This window comes from Cantharellus anzutake (assembly GCF_015039405.1).
Source record: "Cantharellus anzutake strain C23 chromosome Unknown EI90scaffold_32, whole genome shotgun sequence".
Classification (NCBI taxonomy): Eukaryota; Fungi; Basidiomycota; class Agaricomycetes; order Cantharellales; family Hydnaceae; genus Cantharellus; species Cantharellus anzutake.
The window spans coordinates 735936-757949 of record NW_024066982.1 but is presented as its reverse complement, the minus strand read 5'-3'; the positions used below and the strand labels follow the sequence as shown (position 1 = coordinate 757949).

The 22014-nt window shown below is 49.4% G+C and overlaps 5 protein-coding genes across 5 annotated transcripts; 4 read left to right on the top strand and 1 right to left on the bottom strand.

Moving 5' to 3' along the window:
• Positions 1-734: 734 nt before the first annotated feature.
• Positions 735-10301, bottom strand: EI90DRAFT_3125514 (uncharacterized protein; the record flags this gene model as incomplete). Its single annotated transcript, XM_039063835.1, has 8 exons — positions 735-805; positions 864-2051; positions 2113-4018; positions 4075-6684; positions 6734-6820; positions 6874-8429; positions 8483-9988; positions 10046-10301. The coding sequence occupies 8 exons, from the start codon at positions 10299-10301 to the stop codon at positions 735-737; spliced, it is 9180 nt and encodes a 3059-aa protein (XP_038914735.1).
• A 2933-nt stretch (positions 10302-13234) lies between these two features.
• On the top strand, positions 13235-14879 carry EI90DRAFT_2974048 (NAD(P)-binding protein). The gene is made up of 7 exons (XM_039055798.1): positions 13235-13325; positions 13400-13423; positions 13602-13803; positions 13893-14015; positions 14072-14260; positions 14323-14391; positions 14443-14879. The coding sequence occupies exons 1-7, from the start codon at positions 13248-13250 to the stop codon at positions 14571-14573; spliced, it is 816 nt and encodes a 271-aa protein (XP_038914734.1). The 5' UTR covers positions 13235-13247; the 3' UTR covers positions 14574-14879.
• An 869-nt stretch (positions 14880-15748) lies between these two features.
• On the top strand, positions 15749-17351 carry EI90DRAFT_3063450 (uncharacterized protein). Its single transcript, XM_039060730.1, has 5 exons — positions 15749-15954; positions 16019-16132; positions 16175-16300; positions 16360-16405; positions 16469-17351. Exons 3-5 carry the CDS (start codon positions 16190-16192, stop codon positions 17134-17136), a joined length of 825 nt encoding a protein of 274 aa, XP_038914733.1. The 5' UTR covers positions 15749-15954; positions 16019-16132; positions 16175-16189; the 3' UTR covers positions 17137-17351.
• A 1897-nt stretch (positions 17352-19248) lies between these two features.
• EI90DRAFT_3063446 (uncharacterized protein) lies at positions 19249-19871 on the top strand. The gene has a single exon (XM_039060729.1). It carries the CDS (start codon positions 19304-19306, stop codon positions 19688-19690), a length of 387 nt encoding a protein of 128 aa, XP_038914732.1. The 5' UTR covers positions 19249-19303; the 3' UTR covers positions 19691-19871.
• Positions 19872-20177: 306 nt separating this feature from the next.
• Positions 20178-21362, top strand: EI90DRAFT_3125511 (uncharacterized protein; the record flags this gene model as incomplete). Its single annotated transcript, XM_039063834.1, has 6 exons — positions 20178-20238; positions 20290-20430; positions 20483-20616; positions 20674-20787; positions 20838-21008; positions 21060-21362. 6 exons carry the CDS (start codon positions 20178-20180, stop codon positions 21360-21362), a joined length of 924 nt encoding a protein of 307 aa, XP_038914731.1.
• Positions 21363-22014: the final 652 nt, after the last annotated feature.

The window sequence follows — 22014 nt, the reverse complement described above, 5'->3', positions numbered from 1 at the left end:
CGCACCTGAGTATCAGCAGACCCGGCGGCTTATCTCTTGACGGCCAATTTCTACCTGCACCACCCACCAAAGCCGTCAAGCGAGAAAAGGTGCTCGTCGAAGAAGATGACTGTCCGCATTCAGACCTATCGTTGCGGGCGCACGGACACCTGGTGGTAATTAGTTGCCCATTGTGGGGAAAACTCAAAGATGACTTGTCGACATGGCTTTCGGTGGTCCAAAAAGGGCCAGCGGGACCGTCAAGTAGTCACTTTAAGCTGGGGTAATTTTTACAACCGCAAAAAGCGCCTCGGAGTCGTGCCATCGTCCCATAGCAGTGTAAAATCGGACAACGTTTAGCCATGCTGCTCTCGAGCGGGTTGTGTGCTGCTGGCGGAACCCACGAGTCGAATGATGACCATCCCTCGAGCCCCACTAGATAACTCTTATATTTTATATCTTATTCGTGCATTTGTTCCTAGCGGTGACAGCTCAACGTATATTATATAAATGTGTCCACGTCAACTGAGAGGGTCACGGATAGGGTGGTCGTCAACCTCATCCCTTAAGTTCCTCTAACGGTACCCATCCCTGCGTATCGTTAATGTTGATCTGACACAAGTGGAGAAAGTGACTTCAGCATCGTGGTGCCTTGGACCGGGACGCAGCGAAATTGTCAATCGTAAAACACTGGGAAAACCGAGTACACATCCATACAAATCTTCCAGGACAGAAAATTAGTAGTAAATATTCTGTTAAAATTCTTCCTCTCGCACAAACGCTCCTCTAACAATTCGCCCGAGATGAGTGGACGTATAGGGCATCCCTTGAACATGTCATGTTATACAGTTGCTCTTCGAACTTGGGGGGGGGGGAGAACTCACCTTTCCTCCGGGCACTTGTTAGCCTGTTAATGAATGGCAGAGGGCTGATATCGAATGGACAGACCAAACTGATCTCCCCAGTGCGGTTTTCAGGTAAGATGAAGCCATCGCTCTGTGTCGCTATCTCGTTGCTTTCGTCATGAGTAGTATTCACTCCCAGAAAATTGCAAAGTTCGAGGTATGTTTGGAAGTCGTTGAGGTATAACTGCCCTGAAAATATGTTGAGCTGCGAAATCGTAAGACTCTCAGGGTGTGGCCAACTCGTTCGTAAAGGAATCGTGTAAAATTTGAGATCATCGAAGGACTTCATCGACTGACTCGTTCTTGGGGAGTACACATGCAGTGTGATGTTGGAGCTGCTGCGAATATCAGGGAGTAACTCATTCGCCTCAAAAGGGCTGCAAACCACGAGCGTCGAGCCGTGGTTACCCGACAGTATCCAGTTGACTGGTCGAAGGAACTCGATGCTGTCCTCCGTGCCCAAACCCTTGATGGTGGTGACGAAGTCTCTGGTTGCAAATAGGTTCCGTGTCCATCTAGTGCTTTGCTGTGAGAGTGGGGTTGGAACCACGACTGAGGAGAAAAGCAAGACAAAAGAAGGGGAATTTTGCCGGATTTGACCGCTCCGCACAAATGAGACGACACTGTCGTCCAGACGATGAACGGCAGGGGGTAAATATCGTGGTCTCTCAATCTGTTGCTCTCGTTCAAGATCAAGCTCTAGCTCGCGCTCTTGTTCTTGTTCTAGTCTTGCTAGCCCACTTTCCCTAGAGAATGAGAATGGACGACTCCTCTCCTCGATTTCTCTGCAGTCAGCTTCCGGGTGGTGGGGTGATTCCTGTCCCAATTTTGCCGAAGGCGAGACGGGTCCATACATTTCCTCTAGAGACTTCGACTCGGGTTGCAACCAATACTTCTTCAGCTCGGAGGTATCACTGGCACCGGATGACCAAAACGTTTCCCATGCGCATCGCCTGTCAGTGTAATGAACGCCCTGCTCTCTCCAGTGATGGCTATAGCGCTGTAGGCTTGCACATGTCTCAGTGATGGACCAAAAAACGACATCGTATGCAGTGATTTGTCCTTCACTCTCCTTGGCAGAGACCCTGTGAATTGCGCGATCCACATCGGGAGGTGCGAAGAATATGACAGATTGCCCCCGCCCCAACTGGCGCATTCGCATACATCCTAAAAACGCACGTTTCCGCGTCGGCTAATACGATTCGATCACAATATTGAAAAGACTCACCCTGAACCAATCGATCCTTTGTCACTTTCGGACCCAATGTAACTGCTGCGCGATAATTAATGGGCAATCTCAAATCAGTGCCTCTCGTATGGGAGTCGTCAAGATACACGAGGCAACGGTCAAGCTGGTATCTGTATGAGGATGAAATAAATCGTTCCGTTTCTCCGTCGCGCTTGATAACGTGGATCTCGTCATCATCAGAGAAGAAGATCGCAGCATCTGCATCTGCCTCTGAGATTCGCGAAAGCCACATCGATGCCAGTTCCTTATTGGAGTACTGCAAAACTTGAGCGCCTACATCTAACAGAACTCGGATTTGAGGAGTTTCCTCAACGATGAGGTCCAGAAATTTGCTGCTGTCTGCAGTTCGGTAATGATTGTTCTCCGGTCGGAAGATAAGATCCAACACCTCCACATTCGTGCTTGATTGCGCGGGGATATCATCTTGCGTAATAGAAGTGGGGAGGAGGTCGCGATTGTCATTCGTCCCACTGAACCCTGTGGTTACATGTTGTCTCCGTTCGGCGATGTCCCAACCAGATGTGGAAAGTTTTTGCGGGAACGTTTTGGCCTCCCTTGGAAAAACAACATGAGAGAGGAAGAAGTTTATTGTCGCCTGGTTTCTCTCAAAAGCTGGATAGAGATGGTCTATTTTTTGTCTGTGATCATCTGGATTGAAACTGCTGTAATCCCGGAACTGAGGCACCAAGCAGTTGTCTTTTATCCACCTGTGATATTCCGTCTCAGGATCCCCCAGTTGTTGGAGAAGTTCGAAGCACGTATCCAGTTGATCATGAGATAAACCGCCATAGTAATAGCTAAGACATGTCAGCGAAATACAGACGTCCGGGTGACTGAACTGCGCCCTTGGTGCAGGCACATCCTTTGCACGATAAGGGACTGCGAGAAGTGACCGTGTGAGATCGAGCCCATAGTCTACTCGCCACCTCCGTTCAGCGAGAACGTATGCGAGTATTCCGTACGCAAAAAGGCCTCTCAATAGGAGCAGAGTGTTCCATATGTGACCATTGCCATGGCAGTGATTTCGCAATTCATGGAGCTCTCCAGGATACCTTTCGCTGATGAAAGCCATTGTCTCTTGCCGCAGCCTACCATGAAGCAGCCTCAGTGGCGGTAAATCCGGAGATCCCCCCGTCATTATTCCATGCACAAGTGCGTGTATAAGCTTATCTCCAGCTTCGCGTTTGAGAATGCGAAGGCGAGGGAAGCATCCGCATCGTCGTTGCACAAGTTCGATGCCTCCATGAGAAACCAGTTCCTCAAGGATTTGAGTGTTGCCACTCAAGACAGAAAAAACGTATTGCACCACGGTCCATCGGTCAGGATAATGTTCTAGAGGCTCCTGGACGCCGAATGTATATATGAGTTGGTACTTGACCGCTAGGATTTCATCACTCTCGTCCAAAATGTCCCTAACGTTGGCATCCAGCCATCGTTGTAATTCCAATAGCGTATTTGGTGCGCTGTTGTCCGGTGCTTTAGCGGAGATTTGTCGATATATGCCCATGAGCTTGAACGACAGGATGTGTTCAGGCTGCATGACCAATATACCACCAGTCTGCATGCATTCATGATACATCCTTTGGAGTAGCTCATCCTTTACGGCGATGGCACGGGAGAAGGGTGCACAATATATCCGCCGATTGGCCAAGCCACCCAGGCGCCGGACCAGCAACTGGAACGTTTGATTCGCTAAAGGTTTCGGTACGATGATTCTCACCAATTTTTGTCCGTCCGCCAGAGAGGTGGCAATCAGCGGAACGATAACGGACGACTTTCCCTCCCCCATATTAAGTTGAAAGATAGTGTTGTCCTGCAATCGAGGAAACATCATGTTGCGTGCAACCTCAACTTGAACAGGACGAATAAGGAAGTTGGAGTCAATCTAACGCAATCAAAAAGTTGATACCATTATTTACGCTAAAGAACTGACATACTCACCTGGACCAACAGCCAGTCTAATCTATCCGAAATGTCACGTAAATCAGTATTGTTTTGATACTCATTCAAGAATTCATCAGGTTTGTGTCTTAATCTAATCAATCTCTGCCACCGCTGCAAAAGCAGTATGGAATGGGCAAGGCAAACGAAGGCATTTTTCCACCCAAGGGCAAGGTCAATTCTTGAGTGCGGTGAGGCTGATAAGTGGCACAGTAACGAGCGAATAGTGGTCTTCGGCCAGAGTCCGGCGACTCGCATGACCTCTTGTGGTGCCTCAAGGCCAGCATCTGGATCCATTGCTTGTTTGATTTGCTCCAAAGTGCAGGAGAGATGGGTTTCGCACATCTGATGAGCGCGGCGAAGCTGGTCTTCTTGAAGGATTTCCGCCGGCCGCATGCCGACATTCTGCAGAGCATCCCAGCTAGATGTGAGGTAATTTCCGTACCTTCGAAACAGTGGATCTGCAGAGGAATGAAGAGTCGAAACGAGTCTCTTGATATTATCGTGGTCTAAGGGCGCTTTGAAAGGCGGAGGCGCGGGGCTTGGAGGTTGCCGAAGAAACACATCGCAGTATGACACGAAGGATGGTCGCACTTCTTCCGCTCGCAAAGAGGTCCGGAACGAGTATATAGGCAGCGCCGGAGCATCTTGAGCCCGACGATTGTCCAAAACCCTCTGGACTTGCCGGATGTGATTGCACAGTTCCCAGTTTCTGAACCATGATTCAAACAGCTCTGTCACTCTAACCATGGCAAGCGAGGTGTCGATCAGGTGTTGATTGCTGTCCCGTGTACTCGGCAAGATCGGTTCGTTCGTGGGCCCATGATCCCATTGGTCAGTTAAATTTGCGACGAATGACGAAACCTCAGAAGATACTTGGGCGCTGTATTCCTTCAGGCGTTGACCAAAAATGCCCTCAGAAAGTGATGTATGGTAGGTCTGTGTGTCCTCGAAACGAGTGACGAACTCCATGACGGCACTATTGAGTTGCGACGCAGACGCTACGCAACCCATCGTGAAATTGTACCGCGGCCATGACGGTGGATTGATGGAACAGAACTCAGGATAGCGTGCGAACGCGAGAAAGGCAGAGATTAGTTCTTTGGACTGATGACCAGAATACTCCATTGCTGAAAAACTGAAAGCCGCTTTGAACAGTATGTTCACCCACCCAGCCGATCGACAAGCATCGTACAAAGGAATCCATGTGTTCGGCATGTTCAAAGACAGCCATTCTTTGCTATATCCCAGACGTGCACCCGACGAGTCGCCAGCCGAACAGCCCACGATTTCTTCTCTCCATGATTTGATGTGAGATAATAGATTGTCCGGGGTCTTTAGCGGATGAGGACAATGGCACACCTTAGAAACGTTTGCCGTATCACGAATCCTAGTGACGTCAAGTCCGTTTGCAGCGTCCCGAGACTCGTACACCGTGTCGACGCTCACATCCCGTGGAACGCCAGCACCGTACCAGACCGCGTTGCGGTAACCCGCTCGAGATAGTAGATGGGGTTGTCTCGTATCGTGCCTGTCACCGATGCTCACGACAGGATGGAAGACCTGCATCTGGTCACCCCACTTTACTATTGACTGAGCTTCTCTCCAGAAGGCATCGTGTTGAACAATGGGACTAAGCGCTTTGTTCCAGGCTGTTTGTTGCATCACCTGCAGATGTGGAGGATACCAATTCCTGGATGGTGTCAACGCCGACAATTGATGTAGAAGCCCACGCTCCGGGTCGTTGAGGCTTTGGAACGATTTGCAACGCGCCGAGCGAAGGATTTGAAGCCCCTCCTCGGTTCCCGACACAAATGTGAGTGGATCGGACAGGCAGTAACTGGTAATGGCATGAAGGTACGCCTGGAACAGCGTGCTAAATAAGCTCCCGTCTCCGACCAAACGGCCGAGCAAGGTATCGACATCAAAATCACAATAATGGACACGACGCGATCCTGAGTGATCGATGGTAACAGCAACGTGATCGCCATCTCCTGTGATCAATGCACGTCCTATGGGGATGATAACACGCCTAGAATAACCCGGCTCTGCGACATGAGCTAGCCGATCCCCACTCTGGCGCAGAGCAAGTTGACTCCGAAGACCCAGCATGGTTCCTGTTGATTGATTCTCATGATCTATTTCGAAGCCTGGGATGTCCAGTGAACAGAGCCTCCCGCCTTTCAGGGTGAAGGAAAGCTGGAGCCGGGGAAGATTGACTAGGAGTTCATGCATTGACGACCTCATGATGAGAACGTTGTTTGAAGCATCCAGTGGTCGGAGAATGGCACAAATCATTTCTGCCGTGCGGCTTCGACAGTCAACCAGTTCGATGGAGGGTTCTTTATCCATGGTCCACGAAAAGCACGTATTACGGCGCAAGTACCAATTTGATGACGAAGATCTCCAGGGTGCTTCCTTAGGCCGCAGCTCAACTTGACATGTAGATAATTCCAACCAGTGAAGACAATCATCGACTAGAATAGACGGGAGGTCATCCTTAAAAATTTTGCGTGGTAGTAACTCCGAGACCCGGCAGTTCTCCCCACCAAGCGCGGGGAATCTACTTCGCAGAATGAGTTCCTTATCTCGCAAAGCAAAATGAATTATCTGCTTGGAGGTGAACATTGGCTCCAATATTAGCCCGTTGTGAACTAACCTGGCGACCATCTTCCGCACAGGATACACTGGCTCTAGTAGCATATTTCATTCCGATCATATCCGAGGGCACAACATCCAAGTTTTTCTGCGAGCGAATCATAAACGACGAGTCCTACCGCAGGTAAAAATGGCTCGTACCTCACCGAAAAGTTCTTTATACATCGGATGCCCCACCATTTCAGGTGGCAATCGATCAAGTAGTTCTCCATCAATGAGCAAAGTGCCACTCAATACGTTGAAGTAGACGGCCTGAGCTCGTTCACCGACGACGGTAGTGGTCAACCAGCGATCATTAGGTTCTGGCAACCTTCTCCAGGAACATGTCGAGTGGAAGCTGCTCCAAATGCTTTTCATCGCGCTGCTAATACCCTGCATGGTTTCCCTTTCGAGCACTCGGGTAAGTAGGAGTTCCTCCATGCTGCAGGCTAGACGCTGATCTTGAAGAAGCAATTGATACAGATGGGGATCTGCACTGGAAATGTCTTTGGGAGAATAGTTTTGGACAATAATAGCGCATTCGATGAAAATGGCGACATCCTCTGAAGTCTGAAGCAAAGGACCAGCATGGAATGGATCGACGTCAAAAGTACTCCTACAAGTCGCAGCTGTTCGGCATATTGCTGTTTGATATTTGTCCCGTTCGGATTCACGTTCAACTTCCGACTGAAGCGCAGTAAGTTCATGCAACCAGCACATAGTGATGTCCCGGATCTTCCGTAGCAGTCTGTACGCTTTGTCAACGACCGATCCCTCTACGACTGAAGTCAACAGTCGAGAAACTAGAGCATTGATCGTCAGTACCGTGACACTCTGGTTCCAGTTCCCTTCGATGTCCGTTCCTAGCTGATCAAGGACGTCCAACAACACATCACCAAACCGCTCATCTTGCAGACACGCATGCCACTCCCAGACACCGTCATCGGAAACAGAGCCAATTTGGCACGCGGCCCGAGAGATAAGGTCATAAACTTCCTCCCGGTTGAAACTGAGGTTTCTCGAGGGGATCTCTCGAGCGATATTGTACCATTGTAACCGAGCCCCGGCGCGCAACGATCCGAATGCAATGAACTCGTGGAGGCTGAGCGACTGTGGACATTGATGCTGGCTCGCAAGAATATCATTTGAAGTGTGGAAAGTCCCCTTCCCAAATCGCTCCAAGGAAAGATAAGGTGACAGTAGCGTTGTCTGTGTGGTCGTTCTATGGCCAAGACTGGAGTTTTCAGATGGAGGATGTACCCAAGTCTCCTCACTTTCGTCCCATAGTCGATATGACAGTGCGTTCCGGAGGCAGACCTTATCTCCATCGGCTGGGATTTTCACGACTTTATAATGGGACTTCAAGAAGGATTTCTCTTGGGATGCCAATGAGATACGGCGTTGGGAGTCAGCGGCAAGGAACTCGGAGAGACTATTGAGAGAAGCATAACTTTCTAGAGTCGTTGATGGGGATACTTTTTCCCGATGGAGAGGGGGTGTACAGATATCGTAGAGAAGCCAATATGTCGTTCTCCTCCAAGTCTTGAAAACCTGAGGAACTGCCAGTTCGAACACAGCAATTTCGGCCCGCATCTGATCCTCCGGAAGCGGCCATTCATGAATGTTTATCGTCATAGCTTCCGCCTGCCGTTCGTATCGGCATTTTCGGCAATTACTATCGTGCTTCGTATCGCTGACAAAGCTGTGATCAAGGGAGTCTACAGAAGGAAGTTAGTCGATGATTACTTGTATACCCAGCCTCAAATCGTACTTGCAAGCTCCATCTTTCTTCCGTGTTCACGATTCAACTCCTCAAGCTCCTCAAGCTTTTGACATCGCTTCGCCCTTGCTTGCTCCTCTATACGCAACTTCAGTTCCTGGAGTAGGAAAGACGAGTTAAAAAATTTGACTGCGAAGGTCTTGTCGTCGATGACCTCCGAGAAAACCGATCGAGGAATACGACCAGCTTTACGGTAGCGATCGCGTAGATACATCTGAATACTGAAGATGCGTTCCAGGGGTTTTGCCTTCCGAAGCAGGAGCGCCTCATAAAGAGTAAGGGGAACCTCGGGAGAATAGTCGTTTAAAAGAGGACAGCTTTTCAGCGCCACAATATCAAGGGCCCTCCAAAGCTCCAGGAGAGTGAGCAGCATGACCGACTGTTGTTCCGGAACCCGCGCATACAGCTTGCTCGCGCATTTGGCGTACGTCGTCATGCAATCAGACAGTATGTCACAGGCCTTTTCGCGACTGACTGGGCGAGTATGAAAGTGCACCCAGTTGTCGATGCGATCCTGTACACAACACTCGAAATCCCACAGCGCAATGTATCCATCGGCATCCACGGCCCTTTGAAGATTTTTGGGCAAGTCTTCGAAGGGAAGATCACATAGCCGTGGGTAATGGTTCGGGGAAAATTCAGCGTCGACATCATCAGCTGCCACTGGGGCAAGAGCAGCATTGATGTAGGGCCCGGCGTTTGTCAGGGTGAGGCTAGTATCCCCGACCACATCTAACTCATCTGGCGCCCACTCCGGTGCTCGCGCCTGCGCATCTTGAACAGCCTTCCATCGCTCTTGGAGAAGCCGTTCAGTATCAACAACGACCTCATGGACATCGGTGACAAGAGTCGGATCTACGAAGGACTGGATTTTAAAGAGCCGACGGCTGAGTTTAGCACGCATGCAATAAAGGAGGTGGCCTGGCAAAGACTCCTTGACACCACGACGCAAAATCTCAGCCAGAAAGAACACCATAAACGACTTGTATTCATTCGTACTCGAAGTTTCTCGGTGAATCGTAGTTTGCAAGGCGACACGGACGACGAGCCAGATGGGGCTACGCCTCCATGGGAGGTGAGCACTATCCCACAAGACGTCATCCGACGTCCTCTTCCGGATACGAGGAATATCTGCAGGCTTTCCTAGTCCATATAGCACCCCGGTCAGCAATTCTGTTATATATCGGGGGTGGGTCGTATCGCGCTCTTCAACGACGTCGCTCCTCGCCTTCCTGGTCATCACCTGGGCGGCTTCCAATGAATCCGTGTCCATCTGAGTTAGGAATGCTGCCAATTCTTCGGAAAAAGCCGGATCTTGCACGATGTCATTCTGAACGGCAATGGCAGGTCCGGGAAAGGAACGGACAAGCTTTCCGGTGCAGGCCATTGCGTCTTGATTCCTTGGTGATACTTCGAAACTCTCGAATATCGTACTATCCTCGCCACAACGCATCACAACACCCGCGTTTTGGGCACGAATGAAAATGGCGATGGTGTCTGCGTTCATTTCGGTGTCATTGCCAGTATTTAAGCTCAGCAATCTAGCCAACCTACCTCCGGGATGCATGCTTTCGACACACTCACGGATCCCACCCGCCGGGCGCTCGTTAATCTGTCGCAGCGTATCTACCATTTTTGACAGAACGCCCCACAGCGCTTCGTGCTCGGGCGTAGCATACTTCTTCCTGTAAATCTCGATTGCGTCGTAGACGGTCGACAGAAGATCACCTATGCACTCTGGCCTGTCCGCCTTCTGAGGCAGCCTAGGTGGCATGAACACGTGGTTGATGACGAAGTTCAGATAACGCATTGTTGGCCTCCAAGATAATGGTTTGAAGCCTCTGTTATAAGTGTTCCGTAGGTTTAGGATGAGAAAAGTGGCGAGGGATAGGGATGTGAGAGGCGGTTGGGCAAAAGGTTATGGAGCTGCTCGATGAAGAGGCGGCGTATTTTAACCAAGGCCAGGCCAAATTTAGGGGAATATCATAGCACAACGAAATCATGCAAATCCATACAAGCATCGTGCGCGTGATGATTCCGCGGAGCTGATTGGGAATCAACATTCATTCAGCCTCGAGGGCTGTGTATGAGAACCAGTACAAAAGCGGCTCGGCAAACACAATAATGGTCGATCGCGATTGCACGACCATAAACCCCTAGGTCGAAAGCTATCATTCAGAGGACTGAATGGATTTGCCAAATTGAGTTTCCCTTGTTGTGAGGCAACAAGAGCAACCCATCTGGGGCGCTTCAAAACTGGTCTTGCACGGGCAGCGGGGACTATGCAAGATGAAACAACACGCTCGTGTACAGCACGAGAAACAAAGGTCGCAATAGCTAAATTAGACAATCGTTGACAAGTACTCGGATGTCGGGAAGGTCCGAAACAGTCTTGACGGATGGGGCGTTAGTTCGAGAATCACTGAATGACCACTCATTACTATTATTAGTGATGATAGACTGCGGATAAGAGGCAAACAATGGATCTCATGTTGCCCTAGAATGGTTATTGGCTTTTGTGGGCTGAGGGCGAATGTACATTCCATGGCTGTACGGTGTGGATGATAAAGCTGTCAAGTTCAGGAGGTCCGAAGTAGTACTAGTTGATTGTCAACAACACATCGTCGATACGCCTTCAAAATATAGCTTGTGGCGCGCACGGAAAACCTAGGCGCTTGCGCGGGAAGCATCCTGATCCCTCCAGCCACCAAGCCCAGCGAGGTAATGAGCGTTCATGGATAGCCTGCGGAGACCGAAAGACTGTAACAGCGTATCTCCGGATGCTGAGGCTACTGACTAGTGTGAGAACGCATTTTAGGGGCAGAGAACAGACTCATCCTGCATTCGCTTACGAGCATCCGGAGCGGAGGCTCGCTCGATCAGAAGATCAGATATCGAAGTGGTCACTGATGCCAACTGATAATGGACGGAATAATGCAACCTCAGCGTTTGGTGAATCGTCCAGAAGTGGTATGGATTTATGAAGTGTGGGCCAAGACAGACACGCGCACACACAACGTCCAGAAGTGCCTTGCGGTCGAGGCTGATGATGCAGAAAATTTCGAGGTGCTTGTCTCTCGGCATACGCCGTATTGAACATGACCAAATGAGGGAACACACACTTCCCAAAATGATAGTTCTCAACTGAGCTTTCAGCCCCTTGCCACCCCACACTTAATTGTTGGTATTATGACGAGGTCGACGCAACGTGAAAATGAATAGTAATATGGGATTGAGTGATCAGCATACATGCGAGAGATAGCCTCGGGGCTGAACAAAAGAGACTCGTACACGGAAGACGCGATGTCCCAACGATCTCTAGGTAGTGAAATTGCCCACGAATTGAATGTTACCTTTTGCGGTTATAGTAGAATCGACCACATGGCGATGACGTATGGCGAGAATAATGACCCCAAATTTTTGGGGTAAGGTTGCCTCAATCCGAATACCCTCGTGTTGAATGATTTTCCACAAGAATGACGGAACCCAATAAGGACAAGCGGAAGCGGAAGATTTGGTGCTGTCCCTTCCCCATGTGATGGCCTCAACGAGTCCAGATATAGTATGACCCCTGCCACTGACTGACACTCTCATCCACACCACACCACGATTTCGGATGTTCAATTTAGCGACCAGCGACAGACACGCGTCCTCGTGTATGACAGGGCCCAAGTCGCGAGAGATAAATCAGGGGAAATTGTAAGGATCACTCTAATCCCCCCGGTCATCAATCACATTCAGCATCGACTGGGAACGCGAGCAACGAGTTGATGGTTGGTGATAAATATGATTCGAGCGTGCATGGGTTGGAAATTATACATGTGAGTACATCTCTTCGGGCGCAGTCGCGACGTGGCTGCAGCGAGGGCATAGTTTGGGCGGCAGGTGCCACTTGTCCACAGAGCATCCGAAACGAGTGTTTCGCCACAGAACGCGCGGTTTATCAATATCATGGACCATCTCAGGCATTCTGGTCAGACCGGCTCATTTCTCGAAGCAGACGTGAAACCCTCCAAGAGATTCATGGGAATAAGTTTCGCAGGTACCTGCGATTCATAATGGCGTCATTGATAACGCCTTGGAGCGCTTGCTCAGTCTAACAATCTGTACACGGGAAGAGCCAGGATGTCCGTCCCCAACGAAAGCGCCTATCTCATCCAGCCGGTGCGCACCATGCAGATGGTTAATGGGGTACCTGTTTGTGAAATATACCCCAGAATCACATCCTGGGCGTGCAACGCCGGAGTAAACGCCTATTCGGAAACAAGCTCCCAAGAGACTGAAGTTCCATCGTCATGGGTATCCCCCATGTCCAATGGAGCGCTGGGATAGCTCTGAAGATCATAAGGAAGGACTTGGAAAGCTCACAAGAGCCTCCTTTTTCCTTGAAAACGCACACACCTCTAATCGCGCCATAGTGTCCCGCGCGATGCAACCCGATTCTTCAGTGTTGAAAACCATGATGTTGCGCTACTTACCGCCTTGAGGAAATTCGGTGCATCGATGATGTTGGCTCTGATGCTCTTTCCTGCGGCGAGCTGTCAAGTTTTCCGTACAGTGTGGATGAAGGGAGCTGTAATGTCGAGGGGAATCGTATTATTCATGGCACTTAGCCTAAAAAGAACGAAGGGACGAGCGATCAGTGATCAAGCACAGTGACAGTTACGTGACAGTCACGCGATGGTGACTTGATTCCATCCCTGGAAGCCGTCGCTGGCTCGTTCACGCATCCCACACAATAATAATTCGTCAACAGATGGCTGCGATATTTAATGCTGCTAGATTACAAAACAAGATTGTCCTGATCACTGGTGCCTCGGGAGGAATTGGTGCTGTGAGTTTCTTGGGATCCATTCCACGGCTTAATGGCGGAACACTAAATGTCCCATCGTATCTCCTGTCATGTAGGCTACAGCTGTTCTCTTTGCAAGGGTACGTTGATAAGCTATCGCAATATCAATTTCGCATTTTCAATTCGCTGCACTACCGAATCGGTACGACTACAAGCCATTGGGAAGCTTCGACTCCACATTAATTCTCGATACGCATTTTGCTTCCCTTATGAGATAACTCCCCATGATCCAACCCTCACTATTATTTATAATTGCAGGCTGGGTCCAACATCATTCTCGCAGCTCGCAGAACCGAAGCCCTGAAGAACGTAGCCGCAGCGTGTGAAGCAGCGCACAAACAATCCGGTCATCAAGCTGGAGGAAAGTTCGCTACAGTTCAGCTCGATGTATCGGATCGAGTAGCAGTCGGTAAGCTCTGGGAAAAAGTACCGAACGACCTGAGGAATGTGGACATTTTAGGTAAGTCATCTGATTCCATTTCCCCTCTTTGCTCATCTTGGACGGGCATTGATTATATCGCGTTTGTTTAATCTGTGTAATGAGATCAGTGAACAATGCTGGATTCGTACTGGGAGTGGAGAAAGTCGGGGAGATCGCTGAGACTGACATGGAGGCGATGTTCAATACGAACGTATTCGGCTTGATCGCGGTGACTCAACTCTTGATCAAAGGTACATTTGCCATCAAATCCATTGCGGGCATGGTCGGCTTGAGAGCTCCGGATTAGATTTTAAGCAGAAGCGATCTGGTCATATCATCAATATTGGCAGCGTTGCGGGGCGGGAGCCGTACGCGGGCGGAGCGATCTATTGTGCTACAAAGCACGCCGTAAAAGCGTTTACGGGATCATTGCTCCGTGAGGTTGTAGATACTCCCATCCGAGTTACGGAAATCCAGCCTGGGTTGGTCGAGACCGGTAAGCTGGTCATCTTGTCCGCTTGCCAACTTCTGACGATATTGATGTCAACTCACGGACAGAATTCTCCGTCGTTCGCTACCGGGGGAACAAAACAGCAGCAGACAAAGTTTACGAAGGGTTGGAACCACGTAAGTTCTGAGTGTACAATGATCAACGGAGCATAGGTTGACGAGTTTCAGTGGTCGCCGAAGATGTCGCCGAAGAGGTTGTATGGGCCGCATCTCGGCCTCCTCACGTCAATATTGCCGAGTTATACGTTTTACCTGTCAACCAAGCAAGCCCTGGGATTGTTTCTAGAGGGCCCGCGTAGGCTCGCCACCGGCGTGACGTCGTGATGAGGCGGCCGTGCCAGTGTGGAAGGGGAAACATACACGATGCGTGTATATAGTCTATTAGAGGCTGCAAGGACAAGCCTCAATCCGTAGAGTGACGATCGAAGCACTGAAGTAATCTGCTTGAACATGTCCCAGCATGGAGGCTCCTAACCAGAGTTTTTCCTACTATAAAGTCATCTTTGCTCATGGATTGATCCTTATCGAATTGAAGGGGTTCGGCATTTTTGCATCTCTTTGGTGGCTTCTGGCCGTAATAATGTAAACCTGTTGGGACTGTTTCTAATTTCCGTGGCAGGCTTGTAGCCTAGAACTGAGACACGATGGGCCGGGCACCTGAAGTTGGATAATACATCTCTAGCACTGCTGGTGCTGATCTAGTAAGGGAAGTTGCCTCTATAAAGGTGCTTACTCCTCTCGAGATCGTTCTATTCATTAAAACTCCTGCTAGAGCTTTGAGGTCCACATCATGATCACGAACATCGGACTGGCGCTCCCACATGCTTCAGGTGCTCCAGTTGCCTGTCCAATTTTCGTGATGATGGAAGTGTTATCAAGTCCTCTTCTTATTGGTAAATGAAGAGGTCTGGTCAATCCTCGGTGCAAACAAAAACAAATAACGTGGGATAATGTTTTCGCGTAATTGCAAGGCATGCTTTGGCGGGATGGAATGAGCTTCTGGAGGCACCGTGTTACGGAGCTCGGGAGCGGCGAGGTCAAAGTTTTTGAAACTAAGAATCGACGACCGTGCAATTATGCCAGTTGAACCTGCCACTGGTCGCCCATTTTACTTCCGCGGACACTTGCATGGGCACTGGCGCACGACGTCTATTCTTGCCACCGAGGTTTTAATTCCCATTGCTTCCATGGATACTCGCTACGTTGTGGGCTCCAGCGCACGGCGTCTATTCTCGTCTCAACAAGCATCCAGCTGAACTGGGCTACTATCATGCCGAAGTGTAATACTGGGCTTTCTCTGGTTCTCCTGCACAAGAGGACTGGGGCCGCCACTGCTCCAGAGTCTTTAAAACCCCACTTCTTATGGTCTTGATCATCATTCTCTATCGTCTCCATGACGCGTAATAATAACCCAAATGGAAATGTCAGTATACGGCTCCATCCGTAAGTAGCTGTTGCTTCATGTCGCCACCCACACGATCAACTTTTCTTCAGCTCAAGGTAGTCTCATCCTGGTAGTTTTGAGTTTTCATAAGGCAAGTTCGCACCGCCCCCTTGTGGACCGGACGGTCCCAGCGAGTTTCGCGGTAAGATCAAAGGCATTTAGGCTACTAATGTATATTAGAGAGGACCCACTTGTAAATTGTTCGATTCAACATACACACTTGTTCTATTTTGAACGTTCCCGCGATGGTTACGAGCTTACCGTCCTGGCACATTATTTTTATGGTTTTGGTGCCATTAGGAGCAGCACCAATGGGTGCCTGATGATGAATGGTCACGTCTGGCCGCAGAAAAACGGATGACCCTTGCACCAACACGTTACACTAGTGCCAGCATTCCGGAAAAAGCCGCTCAAAACTAAACGCTCTCCGAGAGCTTCTACACTACAACTCTGCTCAGTCCAGTCTTCCGAATGAAGGTAGATAAAATTTGCTCACTGCAAGGTTGCGAAAAGACAGAAGGGCTTCGACGCTGCTCTCAATGTCGATCCGCACTTTATTGTAGCTCTGCGCATCAGAGGCAGGTTAGTAACCCTCTAGTGCAGCAGTTTTACGATATGGAAGTGTTCCGCCGCATCGTTAGCATTGGAGCGAGCATCGCAGAGTGTGTACGCTACCGAAAGAAGTCGGTGAGTTAGTTATACTGGGGTCCTAGGTCCCCAATCTCAATTTCGCTCTTCGTGGAACAAAAGACGAGAAACGTCCAACGGTCGCGTTATTTGATGCCGGGCCCCCTGATTGGAAACTCGCCGGACGTTCTTATTATCAACCATTCCTTCACGACTTGAATACCGCTGCTTTCGTTCGAACCTGCGGAACCAAGGGGGCCCTCTGTGCTGTTTTGGCGCAGTCTCCTCCACCTCATGCGGTGCTCGTGGTGGAACCTTCGATCTACAAGAAGGGAACGTTTGCGGAAGATCTTGATGCTCTTCTCTCCTACGCGCGAAATGGTGGGCGCGTCGTGTTTGGGTGCATGATTCCGAGCGAAATGAGCGATTCAATCGCAGAGAAATTCTTTGGCGAGAAACTTGGTCTTCCATGGCGACTTGGGGGTTACTATCGCAGCACTCACTTTCTTCAACGATTCCATCATGCACTTGGATCTCCCGCCTCAGCGTCACTTCTAGCTTCCTACTCGATGAAGGCTGTCAGTCTTTCTGGAGTTGAGGCCTCGGACGCAGTGTACCGTCCGGGAGAGGATTCTCATGTTGAAAGTTTCGTCTTTGATCCTGACTCTGTCGACCAAAGTTTGGTGCCTGTTGCAATGACGCGGTACGAAAAAGGATGGATCGGATGGAATGGGGATGTTAATGCTGAGGATGGTTCTACTTATGTGTTATTGGCGATGCTTGGTCTTTGAGACGTCACACGACCAGGCCAGTCGTTTTGTCATGAGTGTCGGGAGTTGGTGATATCTAGCCTATCGAATGCCTCTGTATGACTAACACATTGATGGGAGGTACTAGTTTACAACACATACAAAGAGAACTATCCACCGGTGCAGGCCCCGTGTCCACACGAATATGTCTTCGTGTTTGGCAAGGACGTTAACACAGTAACAATGGACTATCTCTTATGGGTGTGCCTGAGATAAATAGGGCATGCAAGAATGCCAACATCTCAAAGCAGCGCGACTGAAGATCAACGGCATTCTAGGATTGTCAGAGTCATGCACCTCAATTACACTATCACGTTTCAGCTTGTGAACCATGCACTCACTGCCAAGACTGACCTCATATACATATGCTCATCTAAATGGATGCGTCTCGTTCCCAAACCTTGTGTCGCCTCTGATTTAGAATGCCATGCGATAGCACGTCCGGAGGCGAGTCACCCTATCCATAGGTAGGTGACCAGCCTCTACCCTGGCCACACTCCGCCAACTTGCACCCAGGAACAGAGAACATTGACATATCCCCTGATCCGTGCAGTCTCACTTTATTGGAACCCCAGTATAGTAGCTTTCGCTTCCTGGCCCACATTACGTAACTACTGACGGCTTGGTTATTTTCCATTTATATTCTCTCTTCATTACGTTCCTACTATTTTCTTTGTCATCGTTCTTACGTCTCACCGGAGCACCTAGCTCTTGTCCGCGAAATCGATTCAACATGCAACTTTGGCATCGATCTGTCCAGATTCCCACTGTTTCAGTATCTACGATGTTCATCGTTAGGCAGGACTCCAGCCTCTATGACTTCATAATAATGTATACTCGAAACCGGTATAGCGTCTTTCCACCCCACTCCTCATCCTGGACGTGTTAGGCACACCACTGTCTCAAATCACACATACAGTTCGCTCCCCGTTATTTCCTCCGCCATGTTCTTTTCCCTACTGTTGGGCCAGTAAAGTGGTGCACATCCGCCCTGCCCTACTGGGTTGAATTAATGACAGATGATGACATTCAACCCTCCCCAAGCATTCGTTGTTGCTTCCTCTGGATCCGATGATCATGCTGACGAATTCAATCCTTCCTCTCCTTCGCTCAATCAAACCGAATGTGAAAAGTTACAATTTTTTATCAACGGAGAACTGAAAAGAACTGAAACCTTGCTGAGGGACACACCTCTTTAGTTGAATGTTATCGATATCGATTCCTCTAGTACTCAAGTGCTATTCAACATGTACAAGCAACCATCGTGGGAAATTAAATACCATTTACATTTATGAACGTCTTGGCACATCATTCCTGTGGGTTTGGGGTTGTTAGGAGCAGCACCAACGGGAGCCTGTTGATGAGTGGTCATATTTGGTCGCAGAAGGGCGGACGGCCCTGGCTGTGTGCCACACGTTATAATAGCTTGAGGCTTGGGGGTTTGCGTGGTTTGATACATCGAAATCTGGGCAAACATTGTAACCCTCCTGCATTCCGTAAGGCAACGGAAACAGCTGCTCAACATTCGATCTTTAACTCGTTCTCGACGCTCTCTAAGAGCCTCTACACTACAACGCTGCTCAGTCCAGTCTTTCGAATGAAGGCACACAGACTTTGCTCGCTGCAAGGCTGCGAAAAGACGGAAGGGATTGGAAGATGCTTCCAACGTCGATCAGCAAGCTCTGTGCATCAGAAGCAGGTTAGTGATTCCCTGAGTGCAGCAGTTCTACGATATTGAAGCGTTTTGCCACCTCGTTAGGATTGGGAAGAGCATCGCACTGAGGTGTGTGCGCCGCCGAAACGACTTGGTGAGTTAGTGCCGTTATACTGCGTTCCCAATCTCAATTTCACTCTTCGTGGAACAAAAGACGAGAAACGTCCAACGGTCGCGTTATTTGATGCCGGGCCCTCTGATTGGAAACTCGCCGGACGTTCTTATTATCAACCATTCCTTCACGACTTGAATGCCGCTGCTTTCGTTCAAACTTGCGGGAGTAAGGGGGCCCTCTGCGCTGTTTTGGCGCAGTCTCCTCCACCTCATGCAGTGCTCGTAGTGGAGCCATCGATCTGCAAGAAGAAAACGTCTGTGGGGGTCCTTAATGCTCTTCTCTCCTATGCGCGAAATGGTGGGCGCGTCGTGTTTGGGTGCATGATTCCGAGCGAAATGAATGATTCAAGCATGAAGAAATTCTTTGGCGAGAAACTTGGTCTTCCATGGCGACTTGGGGGTTATTATCGCAGCACTCACTTTCTTCAACGATTCCATCATGCACTTGGATCTCCCGCCTCAGCGTCACTTCTAGCTTCCTACTCGATGAAAGCTGTCAGTCTCTCTGGAGTTGAGGCCTTCGACGCAGTGTACCGTCCGGGAGAGGATTCTTGTGTTGAAAGTTTCGTCTTTGATCCTGACCCTGTCGAGAAAGATTTGGTGCCTGTTGCAATGACGCGATACGGAAAAGGGTGGATAGGATGGAACGGAGATATTAACGCTGAGGACGGTTCCACCTATGTGTTATTGGCGATGCTCGGTCTTTGAGACGCCACACGACCGGGCCAACGTGTTACGTGAGACGGACCTCCGTTGCGTTTGAGTGTTAACGCTTTTCGAGACCATGTTGGGAGTGATATCTAGCCTGTCGAATACCACAACTACATTTTGATGTATAACTAATGATACATTGACCCCAGTTCTATAGAAGGTATGAGTGCTCCGTTTACAACACATACAGATCGATCGAGGGAACTATCCGGCAGTGCCAACCTCTGATGTGAAATCGGCTCCGGAGAACTTCGAGCCGCGATTCTCGAGTTCATTCCTTCATCATCATCTCCGTGATGATCCCAGACCATCCTTTAGAGTCTTACGTCCTGGAACTCCTGGTGTTGATGGGGGGCAATACAATGCTGTGGAAAATCCGCCACTGGGATTTGCCAGACGGGTCGGGGCAGAAACTTCGACTTTCGACGTACCAGCCCACAAACTTCTGCAGGCTCTGATAGAGCACTCCCCATCTCCACAAACAATGGCTCGAGAATTATTGGTGGAGCTGGCAAAGTGCAAAATTTCGGTTGTGACAGACCTCGGTGATGTCCTTTAAATAACCGTAATAATTTTTATTGAATGTTTTGTTCAAGTCCATGCCCTGGATGGTGATCGCTCTGCTAGTCCGTATGATTGGGCAGCTACTGTGCATCAAGAACTTGGCCAAAATGATGGAAATGCGAAGGGTCTCACGGCTCTTGCCAGCTACTACTTGTCTCATCTTGTTATTGCTTGTATGACGCAATCTCCATCGGTTCTTGTGACTCTAAATCCTGTTGTTCTAAGTCAGGAATCCAGGTGGAAAAAGGACTCCTCAAGAGAGCATACACCCTACACCCAATCCTAAGCATATAGAGGAGATTACATCATTGTTAGAGTCAGCCACTATTTGTCAGAGTCAATCGGCTTTGAGAGACCTGGTACATTTTTTACTACCGCTGGCCATGACCGGAAAATCCACTGATAACATTATTCAGATCTTTCTTCGCGATGGGAGTCATTGCCCTGTTTCCAATTATCCTTTCTTTGGGAAGGATAGGGTTATACGGCCCCGCTGCGCGCACATCATCCCATTCTCCGCTCATTCTAAGGTAGATACGATTCCCGGCATATTTTTTTGACTGATATATGCGTCATTTAGACACATACACATCATGCGATTGAGGTATTTACTGGTCAGATGGTGAAAGCAGAGTTTATCCAGCGATTCATAAACCATCCTTCCAATGCCATCAATATCGGATTATCGGCCCACGAATCAATGGAAAAGACACTAGCTTGGGGAATTGAGGCCAGGTTAGTCGATCATAGGGTGAGTTTTTGACGCTATACGGTCCGCATCCTGACACAACGTGTTAAGCAGTGGAAATATCGTTTCCGAGAGGTTCGACCGGCGAACGTGTCAGCCACTATTCCTCTCAAGGATGGCGACGAAATAGAATTTGGAAAGGGAACTGGCGGCGATCTGATTGGATTACCTGATCCTCAGATTTGCCATCTCCATCTAGCTGTTGCCCGGGTCTTTGCAGCTTCGGGTGCTGCGGAGGTGTTTGATAAATATTTAGAGGATGATGAGGATTACATGACACAAGTTCCCGTTTATTTCGGCGGTCCATTTGTCGATGATGATGAGCTGATGCGTAGGATAGAGGCGTTAGTTACCTAATACTGGTATCGGCTCAACCACCCTGTCTTCATTGCCGTGCGTCACCAAAGTGTTTATTAATAAGTATGGCACTCAGAATGCAAAAATTATCTCCAACCCTAGTATCCCTTAAGTCCAGCATGGGCCTATGAATCAGTGTCAAGTTCTTCGTCACGATACACCTTTCCGTCCTGCTCTGAAACGTCCATCTCGCTCTTGTCCTAGAATGTCTTTTGACGTACTAAAGAAGGTCGCACACTCGTATCTACTCTGGACACTCTTTCGGTGGCATCTTTGGAATCTGTCTGCTCCAGTGCAATTAACGGCGGACCATGGATTCGGCACGCTAAGTTCTCACGCCGGTCAGTCCTAATTCTTTCGCCTCACAGCGAGAACGTTTCTAATCGGCGGCCCATGCGCACTCCAAACTATCTCCTGGCCCCTCAAGCTTACCAGTGTGGGGGACGATACAACGGACAAAACAAAGTTCCAAACGTCCAGGCGTTCCTTGGGCAGCAAGACCGTCGCCATAACCAATCGAGTACTGATGATGGTGCTAACGGCACAGACATAGCGCCAAGCGAGGGTCAGATCGAGTCACCTGTTGAACACAAGCCTCGCCCTTCCCCACCTTGTTCCAGCCAATAACAAAAATAGCAACCGTGTCCGCATC